Below are 18,321 nucleotides of genomic sequence, written 5' to 3'. Positions count from 1 at the left end.
CGGAAAGAATAAACCAGTTTTATTAAGGAAGGGCTTGTGTCGCTAAAGGTTCGTCGGAACGAAGTTACGGAAAACAATTAACAAACGGAGACGTAACAATATACTATGTTGTTGTTGGCCTTAGGATTCATCTATAGGAGGTGTCTGTGACTTGTTAGCGATAAATTCAACGATGAATAAACAGCACGCAGTTCACTTGTTTTCAAAATAAGATATATATTCAGAACAAGTTAACGTATGTACAATAACTTCTTCAACACTATAGATATTATGGACATATCATATTCACTCACAAAAATAAATTAATCACTAATATCTAAACCAAACAGTCTTTCATATCGTGACATATAAATATGTGTAGTTCTCTTCTTGTTGTCAAATATTTACTTAGGCCTGTTCAGTTACTTTAGAATTTCAGTTGACAAGCCGAATTATCTTCTATATTTCTATCGCACTAGTATTCTCTGTGATTCACTTACAATTGTGGCACGAGTTACCATAATCGTTTGGTCTTCTTTCTTTTGAAGATCTTCTGCTCCTGCACTCAAGATTATTCAATTACTTTAGAACAACGCTTTGACGGAATAAAATTATTGTTCTTATCTTATTTTCTACTGTTAGTTTCACTCTAACATATTAAGCGTTAGGTCTATCACTTCTACAGTAGTTAACTTCACACTAACTTTATTCTATTTTGCTATTATCTGTCTGTTGCTTCCCGCTTGTCTCATGCTATTGTTACGTCTCCGTTTGTTAATTGATTTTCCGTAACTTCTTTCCGACGAAACTTAATCGACACAAGTCCTTTCTTAATAAAACTGGTTTATTCTTTCCGAATATAACCTTTACCGATACACTCAACTTCAACAATCGCGCTAAAACAAACGCTATATCAAAGAACGTCAATAATACTTCTGACTGCAGATCAATTACACACTGTCTATACACACATTTTTTTTCGCGTCTCGTTGTCCCATCTTATATATACCGGTCTACCCTCTATCCAGTAAATACTAGAGCATTCGCCAAAGTACAGGATAGTTCTAGAACGTGGCGTCACAGTAGTCATGTGACTCGATGACGCAACAGTATTATTTGTTGGCGAAGCATGAAGATTTAGCTGTCCCTAATTTTGAACCATTGACCAGAAGAAAGGCGGCCAGTCAGAAACATCCACCATCAGAATGGATTTGTCAAGTTTTGACAAATCCGGGGATTGACTGTCACTCTTATAATACACTCACAGCTGAAAGTGTAGAGCATTTTTTTAGCGGCATCACGGTGCAATCTTTGGAATTTATAATCCCTAGCTCATGAAACTAAAATTTAGGCAATGTCCACCCAAATAAGGTACTAAACACTAGTCTTTCTAATTGAAAAAGGTAACATTCATTAGCGTATTTCACTAACCTCGGTGTGTAATTTTCTCACATAACATAACAGCAACTTATAATTTTCATTTATTTATTATTCCATTGTAAAATCAGGCACCTACAAATTTTCATTTACAAATGAAATGCCGTCTGGTGACGCGAATAGCTAAGTCTCGTAAAATCTCGCAATAAACTCTCAAACAAAAATTACCTTATCACAGTTCTTACTGTTGGTGAGTTTTATATTTTGTATGTTACCTGTTTAACTTTTTTAAACCTCATATGTTCGTTAAACATTATTTTCAATTTGTTAATCAAAGATTGCATTGAAATAGCTAAGTATGTATTATAGTTATGGATTTGACAACTATTGAACATTTGTGTGTAGGCCATATGTTATTGTCAACACTGAGTCAGTGAGTGTTAGTGTTACAACTTACAGTGTTAATGTTAATCTTAATCATGAATGTTATTATTAATAAGTGTTACTGTTAACATATATTGGTATAACAATTAACTATATAAATTTATACTTTATTTTTAGATTACATTACTACTAACGTTATGAAAAGTTATAGGGCTAAGTAAGAAAATAAGCGTAGTAATAATTAATTAGAACTTTAGTCTTGAGTAAGTTTAAACTTTAAGTAATGTATCTTTGTAACGTTTTATAATTTCTGTTAAACTATGTATAGCCTAATGTTCTACTATAGGCTTTCCTCTCAAGTTACAACGAAGACTGAAATGTAATGGACCTTACCTAACTCGTTACCTAAGTTAAGACTTGGGTAACAAGTAAGGTAAGGTCTATCAGTATTACTATTACTACTGTATTAATGTCTATTCATAAAAATAAAATCGTCAACCATGAATTTGAAAAGTTTCAGTATAGATTATATATCCTACATAGAAACTTGAAAGTTTAAAAAACTGTACTTAATCCACAGGATATGCATATATTTTTTATATATTTTATTCATATATTATTGTTTTTCACTAATTGTTACTTTTAGTCAAATATTTTTAATTCTCTGTAATTTTTTAATAAAATGGAATGGTACTGTAAATCATAATATAATGTTTCATTAGGTGCATATGATGATGAGTAAACAAATAATAATTATAAGTATAATTGCTATTTATAACCAAAGATAAAATACTCATGAGTTATATTTTGTTGTAACTTATGATAGTAAATATGTAACAAATCTTAGGATATCCATAGCATAACTTGATATTGTAAGAATATACATTATAACCATGGTATTTTTGTACAATTGGTTTGGCCAAAAAACAAGAAAAATGCCAGAATGTTTAAAGGTATGAGCATATGACCTTGTAATTGTAATAGGAACTCGCATAGCAAGTTTATTGCTAAGAAAAGAAAGAATTTAAAACAATGAATAATGTGTTGTATATTATGTTAGTTTTCTGATAATGCATTGAGGCAGTTTATATATATGTGGCTTAAATGTACTGAAGAGCAAGAAGACATAAAACAAGACTACTTAAATGCATATCAATGTACTGATATTCTTTCTAGATGGATACATGTTACACATTTAAGCAGGAATGTATTCTTGTAGTTGATGATCAGAACCAACTAGATCTTATAAAGACTAAACTGTGGTAAGATTTTTTTACCTGTGATTATATTTTATTATTAAATCAGGTGAGTTTTTCTATTGTTGTTATTGATGATGCCATAAATGTAAAAAATCATTTCTCCAGATCAGTTAATTTCATAATTTAAAAAAAAATCTTAATAGCAATTACCAGTTTCTTACTATAAACCAAACAGTAACTTTACGAATCAATAAATTTGTAAGTTATTCAGTCTGAACTATTAATATTATAATTATAATTTTGAACAAAAAATTAACAAGGTTGTTATTTTGTGTTAAAATTAACATAATAAATTCCTGTTAGTTTATAGATAATATTCTTTTACACAGTATTGTACTTTTCATTTCATTGAAACTATATAAAATTATAACATTGCTTAATGCAGCTTTTTTAGTTTTATGTCATTGTGCTTGTACAGCAAAATTCTTGAAGGAAATTCTTGAATATTTTCACTCTGTCTTCTGTTTCATCACCCACCTTTTTTACTTTATATTAGTGTAAGTTGCTAGTTTTAAATTGTTTCAGTATATCTGGTAGTAATAGTGTTGAGTTTAGTGGCCATTGTATAAGCAGTTTTGGTTTCAGAATAAATTTGTTCTTCACCCGTTTTTTGTATCAAGGGTGAAGAAAATCATTAGTTTAAGTCCAAATGCTACCTTTTATGTAGAAAAAAGTATTTACATATTAAAATGATAATAGTTAATGTGAAAATTTGATTACACTGGTAATTACAATTAATTGAGATAGCTGTGATAACTGTACAATTACTATAATACCATTTCTTTTCAGTTTTGCATGTTTCAATAAGTTCTCAAAATTACCTAAAAATTTTTTTTTATAAGGCTGACATTTTATCATATTACCATTTATAGAAAGCTGCTGAGAAAAAATGTTATTAATAATCAATGATCAATCAAGGTCAAAATGTATAAATTTCTTTACTTAGGGAATAAAGATTACAAATGCTGGATCAAGGATATGAGAGACGCTTATTAAGACAACAGAATGGGCAAAGTAGCATTCTCTCACCTGTAAATTCAGTAAGTTTGTAATTTAATTTTTTTGTGTAAATGCTAGCTTACAAGAAAAAATAAGGAAAGGTATTGGAATTTAATGTATAATTAATATTGTGGTATTATGCCTGCCCACTTCAGTAATTTTAGTTCATTATTTTTGGTTTGTTTTGAAAGAATGTGGGTGACTAAAGCTTTGTATTAATGAAGTGTTCAGAGGTTATAGTGTTAAATTGTTTAATAGAAATATAATTCAGTGTTGTTTTGAGTATGGCATTAAAGTATATTCTTGGTAATAAAACATAATTGTATGTGTTGCTGGTAAGTTCATTTGTACGTCATAATTTTTTTTCAGCCAATTTCACATCGGAACTCTCTTACTTCAATCATTTCACCTTCAAAAGACAGTTATGGTGATCGCTTCATTCCATCTAGGGCAGGAGCAAATTGGAATACCAGTTTTTCAGTGATACAGGTTTTTACTTTAAGCAGTTTATTTGCTTGTTTGTAGTTATACTTTTTTAAAATATTTTAGAAGCCAGACTTTTGCTAGATTAGACATTCTGTATTACAATATATTAATTAAGTATTTTTTAAAATTTTACTGTACAAATATTTGAAAATGTTGGAGAATTCAGTTTGAAGGTATATTTATTTTGTATTTTCAATGTAATGAAGCTGGTTTATTACCATGATATAAAATTTTATTTATACTTAGCTTTAACCTTGTACAAAGGTTAAAATTTAACATTGAACAAAAGAATGATTAAATGGTATTATGGTTTGTTTATAGTTTAAAATGTTATTGTGTAGTGTCATATATATGAACTGTTTTATTTTGTATGTAATTGATTATATTGTGTGTTAGGTTCTTTTGGCTGACATATACAATACTTGATAGAGAAAAATAAAATGCTGTTTTTAATGATACATTCTAGGATAGTAGCAAGTCACCAGGACAGACCAAGAAAGCTAAAGATGCTACAGCAGAATCAAACAAAGATGGTATAGCATATAACTGTTTGTTGAAGAATGAATTACTAGGAGCTGCCATAGAAGATATCAAGGTTAATGAATAAATATATTACTATTATAAATATAATTGTGAAATTTTTAAGCAAAGTATACAGCACCTAGAAAAATATGGATTTGAAATGTAACTCCAAGAGGACTTCATGAAATATAAGTCAAAACATAAATGTTATGTCCAGATAATTACAAAAAATGCTATATATCTACTAATTTATATAGAATGTTTGATGTAAAAGATAACATTGGAATGAAAGAACAGTAAAGCAAGTTGTTTAAAAAAATCTTTATAGAAATAAAAGAAACTTATGCATGAAAGTCATTATGACCACTAGACTTCTGAAATTTTAACATAGGCCTATTGTGAATGTTGTATATTTTTTGTGTATGTGTGGTGAAGTAATTTTCAAATTACAATGAACATTTGATAAATCTGATGCACTTATTTTTGATACTTGTAATAGGAACAAACAGAAGAAAGGAAAGCTTTCTCCCCAGTTGATAGAAAAAACCTTTTTCAGGTTTGTTTTAAAGTTCTAATGAGATAAGTCAGTGATATTTATGTAGTGTTATTAATTTAACCCTCTCACTACAGGCAGGTCAAAGTCTTCATGTTACGACTTTTTAGAGAGCTACATTCAAAATTTAATTAAACTACTTTATTATCATAGTATATGAATAAACTTGGCATCAAAATGTAGTTAATAATCCAAATTTTAATATTATGCAAGTTTTAATTCTATAATGAAATGTTTAAAAACATCCTCAATGTCCCTTAGTATGAGAATTGTGACATTTGCTCTCTAGGTCTTCTCTAATTTACCATCCCTCCAAGAAGTATGGAATTTAGTGTAAATTATCCCTTATAATATTGTTATTATTCAGGCAAAGCATAATTTTTATAGCTTTCTACCATATTTGTTTATGGACACATAAACTAGAAAACCAGACCTACTTGCCATGCCCACCTGCCGCATTCTCTCTTTCACAAATTGCCAATAGTTTTCTCTGACATTTATTACTATATTAGTTATAATCAATAGAAAGCCAAAGTTTTAATCTATCAAATGACATATTATACTTTGTTGTTTTCTGTACAGAGAATTGTTTACTTTGCTTTCAGCTCAAACTTTATTCTCATGAGAAACACATTGACTAGTTTAGCTGAATTTTTAATGGCTTTTATCATATAGTTAGAAAGTCAGAAAAATTATGATAGTTATAGGACATTGTCTGCTTTTTACTTGTTATTATTCTATGTTTTAGGTGCATTATCTAATTCAATAAAAAATTATTTAGTGTATTAGTACCATTAGTATAAAAATGTAGGGTTAAATTTCATCAACAGTCAACAGCAAAAAAAAAGAAGACCCAGGTAAGTACTATATTTCTTGTTTTTTCGTGTGTATTTGTTATTTATCACTATAAAATGTAAAAATTAGAAACTTACTAGGTTACATATGGTAAGATAAAGAATAATAAAAATTTTCATTGATATATGCTTGTGAGTAGCTTCTGCATTCTGTAATTTGATATGGTCAGGTGAGCTACAAGTTTGAGTGATTTACAACATATGTTGTAGGGTTTTAAGTTAGACGTGTTTCAAATGGCAGTACCACAATAAAATTTAAGTATAAACAGATGTACAATGTTTGGTGCTTCAAGCTATATAGGTTAAATAAATGTACTTTCCTGTTACCATTTGAAGCCATTTTAGAAATAAAAAGGTAATTTAGGTTTGTTTCTTTTTTCTGGTGGTTATGAGGTCAGACAAATTGGGTGACCACATATAGAGTTAGGATAGAGAAAATAACATTTTTGCTGAAAAAAAAAAGTTTGAAATTTGTGTAGGAGGTTTTACAGATTACGCAAGTGAAATCTGATGAAGAAAAGTATTTTTAATCTTGACATGAAAATCACTTTTCACTTGGAGTAGTCAACACTTTGACTCAGTATATTCACAGAGAAATTTTTGTAAAAATACTTTATTAAAAATTCTGATACTTTGTCAAAAAAAGATTTCTAATGTTTACTGAAAGTTTATGAAGTTACACAACACATATTAAATGTTATTGTATGGAAGCTGTAAAGGTCAATTTGAGGTCACGAACATGTAGCTCACATTACCTTATTGAATTAAGTAAGGCACTACTCATGAGCTGCTCATGAATGTACCTTAGAGGGGTGGTAAATAAATTAGAGAAAAGGGAAGACCTAGATAATGAATGTCACATTTCTCGTACTAGGGGAAATTGAGGATTTTTTTTATATGACCTTATAAAATTAAGAACTTAAAACTTATATGATATTAAAATATGGATTATTAACTACATTTTGACGCCAAGTTTATTTGAATATCCTGACAATAAAGTAATTTAGATAAATTTTGAATATATCTTAGTAAAACCTCATGACACACAGAAAATGATGCTTGTATGGAAAGAGTTAATACAAAATAGAATACCTTTTAGAAACTAAGTAAAAAAGATAATTTATTATCTCATTATCTGAAATGCAACTCTCATTGTGTTAGTTGATAAGTGACTAATAAAGTAAAGTTTTGAATTTTGTATATTATCAAAATTGATTGTTATAGTTGATAGAATATTATTTTCAAATCAAGTTCTAATTCTGATAATAATCTGAATGTTTTATACATTCTCTTCAACAGTTTCGGATTAGGCGAGGTAACTCCCTGGATGAGCCTTCCTCACCATACTCTATATCTCCAGTCAGTAGCAAAAGTCAAAAGTTGTTAAGATCTCCAAGAAAGGTTATTAAATTTTCTTGATATATTTTTCTGTCCATTTGCAAAACCTTCCTTTTTTCTTATTTGTCAGCATTCTTCATTGGTACTGACACAAGTAAGAAGAGTGATATTGTTAATGTGCAATAAATGCATGAGACAAGCATACAATTTTACATGAATCCAGTCAAATCCATGTAATATTGAATGCAAATGTCATATGATATTAGATCTTGTTGTACTGTTAGGGAATTTGATACATTCATCAAGCAACAGATGGTTATCAATAAGGAGAATAGCGAATTCCAAAACATACTTACCTCCACTCACACTACAGCTATTACGCAACTACTAGGGATTTTTCCTTTGCCCATCTAAGCAGTGGTCTGATTTTTACTCGCTTACCCCAGTCTTTTATTCCTCACTTAATTGCCCTTGGCAATATCTGTCTCATGACACTCCACCTATGTCAATGTACTCTCTATCTTGGTACTGTATATAAGCACTTTCTTTTGATAATATTATCACTTTTTTCTAAAAAGTGTTCATTAACAGGTTTTCTCTGTACTACGACTGTTGGAGATATTTTGAGCATTCTTCGTGTTACCCAGTTGATTTTCTTTAAAAACAATTAGTTTTTTTTTGTTTGGCACGCTAGTATACGGCATGAATTCCCGGATTATTGTTTCCAGCATGGAGGCAAATCAGGTCTCTACTATCCCACATCTGATACCTAGTGTTGCTTAACATTCGAGGGAGGGAGTCACTCTTGGTTGAGACTGTCCAACACCTTTGTAGTGAGATGAAATCGTTTATTTGTTCCGGGGGGTGTTTCTCTGAGGATGCATTTGAGGGCGATCCTAGACATTCTGGAGAGAATTGAGATTTGCTTTTTCCTGTGCCTTCTATTATTCTGTCAGCTTCTCAGGAGGCCACATTGGGATCAACCACTTCCGGCTTTTTTGCTTCAGTTGGTCCATCAAGTGGTGTTTGGGTCTTTTCCTGGGTTGCTTTTAAGCCTGTTCCTTCCTTGATGGCTGAAAGGTCTGAGAGCGAATACTTAGTTCTCCCTCCATCCACTGATATTGCAGTTCATGCAGAGAGATTTACTGCTTTATCCCCCATGTTTGTCAGAACTACATGATTTAGCCTACTACCTCCAGGTGGATACATATTCCAACTCTCAAAGAATAAACCTGCTCCTAGAAATTTGGGGTTCTGGAATGGAGTCTGTAGTCAACCTGGTGGCATCAATTGTCTCAATCCATACTTATTCTCCCAACAGAATGGATGTTGCATTGTGGGGTTTTTCATTGGATTTGCTTGTTCCAACCCCTTATCGAGGCCTGTTGATAGCACTGGATTGGCGACTAAACCCTGGTTTCCACTTCTGTGATACCTTCAGGAGTGCCACCTCTTCCACTTTATCTTTGCCTATCTCTGTTGAGGCAGTCAAGATCTTACATCGTACATCCAGCCATCCTGAAGTTCCAGCTTCAGACATGGAGGTTATGTGGTCCTTCTCATGGCACCGGGGTTTAACTTCTAAGATTGCCATGTATCCGTCTCAGTCTTTGTATAGTCCCACAATGCATGTTTACCAATGGGAATGGACAATGGTGTATGGAGAGGAGGTTGAATCTACTTTGTCCAGAAGTCCCAACAATAACTCATCTTTTGACCTGGCTCTTTGAAAAGGGTTTTGAATCTTCCACAATCGCCTTATATATGGTAGCCTTATCAACTACGTTTAACTACTCAAGCCATTAATTATTTGAATCCACATTGCTCTCCAGCCTCCTCGAGTTGTTTTGGGCTCTTCATCCCAAACAACCATTTCAGTTATGTAACTGGTATTTTTAGGTGGTGTTTCATGCTCTTTCTCTACATCCATTTGAGACCTTAGCTTCATGTACCATGTATTACCTTTCCCTTAAGATTTAATTTTTGTTGCTGCTGGCTCGCATACATCGCTAAGGGCAATTAAGTGGGGAATATAAGACTAAAGCAACTGAGTAAAAATCAGACCAATGCTTAGATGAGCAAAGGAAGAAACCTTAGCAGTCGAGTAATAGGTGTAGTGTGAGAATAGGTGAGTATTATTGGAAATACATTTTCGATTTAAGAAAATGTTAACTTTTGTAATAAAAAAAGCTGAGAGAAAGTTATGTATAATTCATAGGTTTTTATTATAGACTAGAACTAACATTTTCCTTTCATTGTTTAATAGGCAGCCAGAAAGATTTCCAAAATTCCCTTTAAAGTCCTTGATGCTCCTGAGCTACAGGATGACTTTTACTTAAACCTAGTTGATTGGTCTTCATCAAACATTCTGAGTGTAGGATTAGGAACATGTGTTTACCTGTGGAGTGCATGTACATCTCAGGTTACAAGGCTGTGTGACTTGTCTGCAGATGGAGACTCTGTAACATCGGTTTCCTGGGCAGAAAGGGTGAGTATCTTCAAGGGGAATGATTGTACCAGTATTTGAAACTTCTCAATGTTGTGCTTGTGTTGTTATCATAGTAGTTTGTTTATATCAATATTATAGTATTTAATATTTTATAAACGTGACTAAGAAGCTATTCTTTTTTTAGTAAATTGGTTGGGTAGAAAGATCAAAATGGATATTAAAAGTTTGCTTAGTCTCGTGTAATATATATTTAAAAAAAGACCACTCATAGGGAAACAGAACACTGAAACTAATAGTGCTGCCCACCCCTACCCAAAGGCTTTTTTGTAGTAATGTAAATTTTGTTCTGATAGGACTTGTTGTTTGTGGGCTCATATTTTTGAACTTTGTTAATTTTTTGTTGTTTTTGTATTTATCTTTGTAACCCTAAAATTAGCAGTCAATGTATAGATATTGCCATGTTTTGATGAAAACTTAAGAAAAGAGAAAATCTCCTAGATCAATTCTTCATATAAACTTTGCATAAGTTTAGGATTTGGTCTTTTGTTTCAAAAAATGCAATGAAAATCTTAAAAGGATGAAAAATCTCCCCAAATCAGAGTACTTTTGCTTAGGGCCATTCCATTTTGACCTTAATTTACACTGTAAGAATGGTTTTCAACATATTCATAACATTCAGGACAGTGCACACACACAGTAGAAAGAGCATTAAGCATTCTTCAACTATTTCTTATGACTTGTTGGTTAAGATCTGATCAATCATATCTAAGTGTGTCAACCACTGGATGATCTAAGACAGTGAAAAGGGTTACAATGAGAAAAAAAGTACCTTACTCTTGCCATTCTTTCTGTTTCATAGATTTCTTGTCCTTATTTGATTGGATTCTAATAGATTTGGGTGACCTAACCTCTATTTCTGATTGCTTTAATTTCAACAAGAACTCTGTCGTAACCATATCCACAATGTTTGTATTTCATGTAAATGTCATATCTTTCAATGTTGTACCTGCAACATAGATCAGGGTAAACATATCTTTTCAGACATTTTCCCAGTTATATTGACTAGGTTAGCACTGAAAGCAGGTCTTCTATAGGATTACTTTACAAAAAAAACAATGGACATTACCAAATTTTAACACAAAGGGGGAAAATTAATTTTAAAATGAAGATTTCTCTGCAAGAGATGAATTAATAAGCTCAAAAGTTGTATTGTTTGAAAGCACTAATTTGTCATTGAAAGGCAGTTATATTGCTTTTTTATCATTTGCCAGAATCTGATGACCAAAAGAGCCACTAATTTGTGTACAATTGACTCTCAGTTGAAGGGTAAAAAAATTGTGCTTCAATTTGTGAATATTTACACATTTACTTCCATTTCTGTTAGTTTGATATTTATGCAATTAAATATTTTTTTTTATCCTGTTACTGCATATTTATTGATTGTAAGATTCAATTGCATTAATAAACATTTTAGGGAGAATAGCTATGCAATGTAATTAAAGCAATAATATTTTTTTCTTTTCTAAATATATGTTTGACTACATTATTAGCATTTGCATTATAGGGCCACTTGGTGGCTGTAGGTACACATAAAGGCTATGTTCAGGTGTGGGATGTAACAGCTAACAAAAGAATATCAGTACTTGAGGGACACTCTGCTCGAGTGGGAGCATTAGCCTGGAATGGAGACATTCTTTCATCTGGAAGTCGAGATCGATTGATTTTGCAGAGGGATGTGCGAACACCATGTACTGTGCCTGACAGGAAACTAGCAGGTCATAGGCAGGAGGCAAGTTATATCTGTCATTCTAACTCTTTGTTAAGAATTTAGAATTTTATATTTTAGATTAATGAGGTTTGTTCATTTAAAGTTCTAATCAATTTGTGTAGTAATTAGGAAATTTGGTGTTTCATGAGCCACACTAAGGAAAGTGTGTAATAATATGTTTGAAGGTGTGCATGTGATAAGCTAACTTTACAGATATATTAAAAATATCATTAACTATGGAGACAAAGTTAAGTGTATTTGAGTTGACTGCAGCTCTTAGGATGGCATATAACATTGGCACAAGAGGCATAAAAGTTAAGTATGTGAAACCTTTAATGTTAACCATAGGATAACTGACGGAAATCCCTATTGTCTTCATCACCTTTTTAAACACATTTTTTAAGGTATTTATGCACCGAATTGTTTGTAGGCCCAAAAACTTTCAACAAAAATATGAAAAGCATTGCTGTTAATTCCACTAATTACTTCTTGGGCTTATAATTTATTTTATGTAGAAAATAAGTAATTTTGCTTGAATATTTGTTTTAGGTTGTTTTTTTCTTATAACATACTCTGCACCTTAACTAAATGATTTGTTTTAATATAATTGGTTATTTTGTCACTAACATAACATACAGTTATATATATGCTTACTTTATGTTTATTTCATTCCTTTTTGAAGAATATGATTAACTCGGTTTGTTTTGTTTTCCTAATAATTTAACTAGTATGTAAAGCAAATCATATTGTGTTCATTAGGAAAATGGCATGGAACCCAATTTGTACAGTTTTTAATTAGACTGTTTTTCTTTTAAATACTTAAATGTTTACACTTTGACTGCCATCCAACTTTTACAGTACTTCTCCAGTTGTACTTGTCCCAGCATTAATGTGATGAATGCACTCATGGCTCCCAGGAAAGAAATACCACAAAAACAAACATGTAAAAATCAAAATTTTGTCTGGTGAAGGCTATTCCAAGGACAGGCAGAGACCATGTTTTGTGTTTCTGTAGGGGCTATATGGAAACTGAAGGAGGTACATGAAACTAATACTGTTGATAATTGAAGTAGTCAACTTAGAAAACCAAGATTCTTCAAAAGTAATGATAACTGTGGGCATGGTCTTTATGTGATACATTAAAATCTAGTACAGGTCTTGTCAGTGACTTAACTGAAAGTACAAGTATGAATGTTATCTCCAGAACAGTGAATACCCTTTAGCACAGAGTGGCCTCATTGGATATGTAGCTGTTCAAGAAACACAGCTAGGAAAGTTATATAAACCAAAAGGCTGAAATGGGAATTAGATTTCAAACAGTGGGATGAGTCAAGATGGAGGAGGATGCTCTTTATAAATGGATTCATATTCAAATTGTTTGGCAACAATCAGTGATTGTTTGATATCAGAAAGGAGAATAGTGTTGTGTTCAACACACAAAATATATTGTGAAGTACATTCAAGGACCATTATTAGTACGAGCTGCTACTCGGCCAACAGTATTGGAGATCTACACAATATTAATGACACTGTTACAGTTGAATGATACTTTCAGATTTTTATCCATTGCGTCATTCTCTCAGAATCAAACCTGTTGTGCAGGGATTCATCTTCCAGAAAGACAGTGATCCCAAGCATACAGCAATTGTGAACCAGTACCCAGAAGGAAAAAGGCTGATTTTTACACAAAACTATGGTTTGGCCTATACAGTGTCCCAGTATATGAAACCTATTTAGGTTTAATAACTTGTATGGAAATTGAGAAGATCAAAGAACAACCAAACATTTTGACTGAATTGTTTAGAGGAATAAAGGACATTTGGAAGATGGCTTTACAGTGATACATTAATAAAATTGTGGAAGCCTAGAAATAACATTTACAGCTCTATTTAATGCAAATATAAAATACCAATGCACTGTACAACATTTCTTCTTTTGCATTTTCTATAATAATGTACTGTACTACTTGCAAATATTTTTGAAAATCCTGTTGTGTGTGTGTGTCTATGTATGTGTATGTATATATATATATATATATATATATATACACACACACACTACATGTAATGTATAGTGTTATATAATAATAAAATTAACAATATTAGAATTGATTGTGGAAATGCACAGATGAAACACAAGCATGTGTGTGTGTCTATATAGACACACACACACATGCTTGTTTTGTTTCCTGTAACTAATAGCAAAATCACATTGATATCTATTTCTTTAATGCTAGGTTTGTGGATTAAAGTGGTCGCCAGACAACCAACATTTAGCCTCAGGTGGAAATGACAATAAGTTATTTGTGTGGAGTCTTAATAGTGTAGTGCCTGTTCAGACTTATACTGAACACCTTGCTGCTGTAAAGGCTATAGCGTGGTCATCACATCACCATGGGCTCCTTGCCAGTGGTGGAGGCACAGCTGATCGGCGTATAAGGTTCTGGAACACCTTAACTGCTCAGCCAATGCAGTGTGTGGACACAGGGTCACAAGTGTGCAACTTAGCATGGTCTAAGCATGCATCAGAATTAGTGAGTCTTGTACTTTATGCCATTATTATATAATAACTGTTTTATTGTCCATTTTAGTGTAAATATGTCAAATATTAAGTTCTTTTTTTTTTTTCTGACAGAATAAAGATAATCAGTCCGGAATTTAATTTTCTTTAGTTAGTATTTGTTTTCAAAAATGCATATGAGTAGTATTTTTTTTTCAATTGTAATTTCATAACTTACAAAACTTATCCATTAATGTGATTGCTTAAATGTATCCCTAGGCATAACTCACTATTTAACTTGACATGTTAATAGCATACTTGGATGTTGGTAGGTGAGAGGAAGAATTGAAATGAAATTGATTATCAACTTTGTTTAATAGGTGAGTACCCATGGATATTCACAGAACCAGATTCTTGTGTGGAAATACCCTTCATTAACTCAAGTAGCTAAATTAACAGGACACTCTTACAGGGTATTATACTTGGTGAGTAGAGATATCATTTTACTGTCCATATATTTTTAGCTGTGGCATAGCTCCGTCATCTCTTGACTGATTTGAGATCTAATTACAGTTTTTGACTCAATTGATGTGTTTGACCATTCCCAAGGTCTCATAGTTTAATTTATTCTAATTCTGCTTAAAAGATTTTCAATTTGAGGGTAGGCTGGGAGAGATCCTGATGAGTAATAAAATTGAATTGGGTGTACGAACCCCACCCTTGGTATTGCTGGCATACAAAAATATAGCTAATAAATAGTTAAAAAAAGGTCTCATAGATTAATTTACTCTAATTCTGCCTAAAAGAATTTGAAGGGCCATGGCTATTGAAGATTCCCTTTTGTTTGTTTTTGCCAGTTGTACTCTTCTTTGACTGAAAAATTAATCCCATACTTATTTTTTCTGATAAAATCTCAAATTCCTCTCTACAGTTATAATTTCTCTTTGTTTTTTTTTTTCTATGGAGATTGAAGATTTTGAAATAGAATTTTATATTGCATAATTTATTGATGTAGTTTTTCATTTCCTTTTAAATTGAAATTCAAGTTTTATTTTGTGAATTACATTAGGGTGTTTTAGTACATTGTATAATTTATGCTAGCCTGATTAATAAGCAGATATGATGTCTTGTATACGTTTATTTGCAGCTGTTAATAGGGTGCGAGGTGATCTTATAGCAGAGCTCTGAATTTTCTAGCTGGTAAGCCTGGCTCATATCCACATACCACAAAATGTTCCTCACACATTAAGGTGTGAGTGCATTATAAAACTGACAGGCAATGCCTTAACATGAGTGGTAGGGTGCTGCTGATTAGCAGTTGTCTTCCCTCTGGTCTCTAGCCTTAATAGCTTTGCCATAAATACAAAAAATTATACAGTAACTAATACTGCATTGTGTTTAGTTGTCTGACTATAATATTTGAAACAGTCGGTGTGTCTGTTCAATTTCAGAGAAAATTAATGTAGTTTATGCAGAACATACAGAGGAATATTTTAATTTATACCAATTTTTGCATACTGAAATTGGCAATTGTTCTGTTTGTAAGTATAATTCTTGAAAAATGTCAAGCATGTAGTTCTATTTACATATAACTTATGTTCTGGAAGGTATATAGGAGAAACATCAAGACCTCTATTTATGTATAAATGAACACTTTGTTGATGTCAGATTTAGTAGAATTAACAAGTGATCCTGCTGAGAATATGACCAAAAAAATATGATGATGTTTACAATGCAAATGGTAACATGAATGCTGTGTTTTTAAGAATTTATATTATTAAAGTTTGTGGACAGGAAACGAAGGAAGTACTTTTGGTTGAAGAGTTAAGACCAACAAATAAATGGCCGTTAAAGCCTTTTCTTTATAATGCATTACTATTAAAAATACCAGTATCTCTTGCCATTTTTTTTAGATCTTCTTTCTACACTCACTGTAAAACTGTGTATAGGTCTGCCATCACTGTATTATTTCTACCACAGTTTTATTACTATTATCTTGCTCATATAATACTATTATGAATATAATTTGAAATAACACTGCTGTACATGTTTTATTTGATATGCAGTTATATGTTATTTAAGCATTAGTGTGTGTAATACAAATCTCTATTCTTGATGAAAAATAATGCTACAATTAAATACATTGTTATATTCAAAACCTCTTATGTACCAATGGTAGTAGGTGTGGTGTTATTCAAATCTGGCATAGAAAAATAACACACATAAATAAAATTATTTTAGTTGTTTTTTTTTATTTGACATGAGTACTGCTCTCCAGTTCACTATGCAAGCTTTAAAGGATTATGTTAAATATCATATTATCTCACAGGCAATGTCACCTGATGGTGAATCTATTGTCACTGGTGCTGGAGATGAAACACTGAGATTTTGGAATGTGTTCAGCAAGGCCAGGTCCCAAAAGGTATGTGTTTAGCTTTTCTTTCCATGTGAGAAAAACAGTTGAAAATCACTCAAGTTTAGTGTTGTGTATATTAGACATTTTCATTTATTTATTTGCTTTTGTTTTAATAATTCATATATTTGATAATGAAGTATTCCAAGGATGAAAAAGTTTAGGATTACTTGATATTTGTAATAATTGCAGATATGTGGACCTAGTATGCAGAAGGGCAGGTGTAGTGATTTGTTGTTGGTAAAATTAAAGATATAAGAAATGTTGGGAATTGGAATAAAACAAATATTTGATTTACTGAAAGAGACAAAACTGATGATTGGTTAATTGTACTGCTAATTGGGCCATTGGGTTGTTTTATTGACATTAACTTCTAGCAATCATTATCAGTACAAGATTTGATAAAGCTTTTACAAGCTCTCCATTGTGCAAACATTGCCTATGGTAAAAGATACAAATCCAACTCTCTATTGTATTCAGTTTCTTGATATGTTTTTATGCATATTGTTGAGATGATTTACAGTGTCACATAACATTATTTTAACCCTATTGCCCCGGGTATCCTTTACTGCGCATGACACAAGGTTTAATGTCTTATGTTTAAAATTTTATTAAACTACTTTTTGTTTATATTATACCAATTAGAATAGCATAAAATCTTAGCTAATAATCCATATTTTAATAGTATACAAGTTTTAAGTTCTTAATTCTACAAGGCAATATTTAAAAAAATCCTGAATTTCCACTAGTGTGACACATTTTTTCTTAGCGTGTCATCATCCCTATTATATCCACCACCCTTCGAAAAAGTATGAAATTAAATGTAAAATACTCTATAAAATCGTTATTGCTGAAACAAACCATAATTTTTATTGCATTCAATTTTGTTTGGTTACAGAGCTATTGAATAGAAAATCAGACCTCTCCTGCCACACCCACCTTTCACATCCTCTCTTTCGCAATTTGTTGATAGTTCTCTCTTACATTTCATTATATATTACCATTAAGTAATAGAAAGTCGATGTTTTCATTTATCAAATGATGTATTGTATACCTTTATGTTCTGAATGTTAACTCTTTGTAACCCGACTGCAAGAAAAAATAGATTAAGTATTTTATTTATTGTTTTTCATGTTTATTCTTTACGTATGATTATAAAAGTGACTACAGTATAAAAATATGGATCTTTTTAAGTTACTTAAAACTAGGTAAAATAACTAACAATAGTAATATAATTAAAATGATTCACGAGGCATGCATGCGAGCAGCTTGTGGGTACTGTAATTTGATGGCGTAACGTGAGCTGCATGTTCCCCTACTGATTTACAACTTATAATGGCAATAGTAATTAGACACAGTTCAAAGGCCAATAAAACAATAAAATTTAATTATGAATAGATGTATAATGTTACGAACTTAGAGCTATTTAGGATAAACGAAT

At 31.5% G+C, this 18,321-nt stretch overlaps 1 protein-coding gene across 2 annotated transcripts in view; it reads left to right on the top strand.

Moving 5' to 3' along the window:
* The first annotated feature begins 1,509 nt into the window (after positions 1-1,509).
* The window catches only part of LOC106465968 (fizzy-related protein homolog), a 21,418-nt gene continuing 4,606 nt past the window's right edge, over positions 1,510-18,321 (top strand). The window contains exons 1-12 of one of the 2 annotated variants that reach the window (XM_013926215.2): positions 1,510-1,606; positions 2,917-3,002; positions 3,946-4,039; positions 4,368-4,487; positions 4,951-5,079; positions 5,506-5,562; positions 7,713-7,814; positions 10,018-10,239; positions 11,765-11,989; positions 14,205-14,501; positions 14,848-14,952; positions 16,797-16,889. In XM_013926215.2, the coding sequence (XP_013781669.1) occupies positions 3,962-4,039; positions 4,368-4,487; positions 4,951-5,079; positions 5,506-5,562; positions 7,713-7,814; positions 10,018-10,239; positions 11,765-11,989; positions 14,205-14,501; positions 14,848-14,952; positions 16,797-16,889 (1,428 nt within the window). In that variant the 5' untranslated portion in view covers positions 1,510-1,606; positions 2,917-3,002; positions 3,946-3,961. Of the gene's footprint in view, positions 1,607-1,693; positions 1,713-2,916; positions 3,003-3,945; positions 4,040-4,367; positions 4,488-4,950; positions 5,080-5,505; positions 5,563-7,712; positions 7,815-10,017; positions 10,240-11,764; positions 11,990-14,204; positions 14,502-14,847; positions 14,953-16,796; positions 16,890-18,321 lie in introns of those variants that run through there. The other variant, XM_022393931.1, reaches the window with a different exon arrangement.

The sequence above is a fragment of the Limulus polyphemus genome, unplaced genomic scaffold (assembly GCF_000517525.1).
Source record: "Limulus polyphemus unplaced genomic scaffold, Limulus_polyphemus-2.1.2 Scaffold2104, whole genome shotgun sequence".
NCBI lineage: Eukaryota > Metazoa > Arthropoda > Merostomata > Xiphosura > Limulidae > Limulus > Limulus polyphemus.
This window is presented reverse-complemented; position numbering and strand designations above follow the sequence as displayed.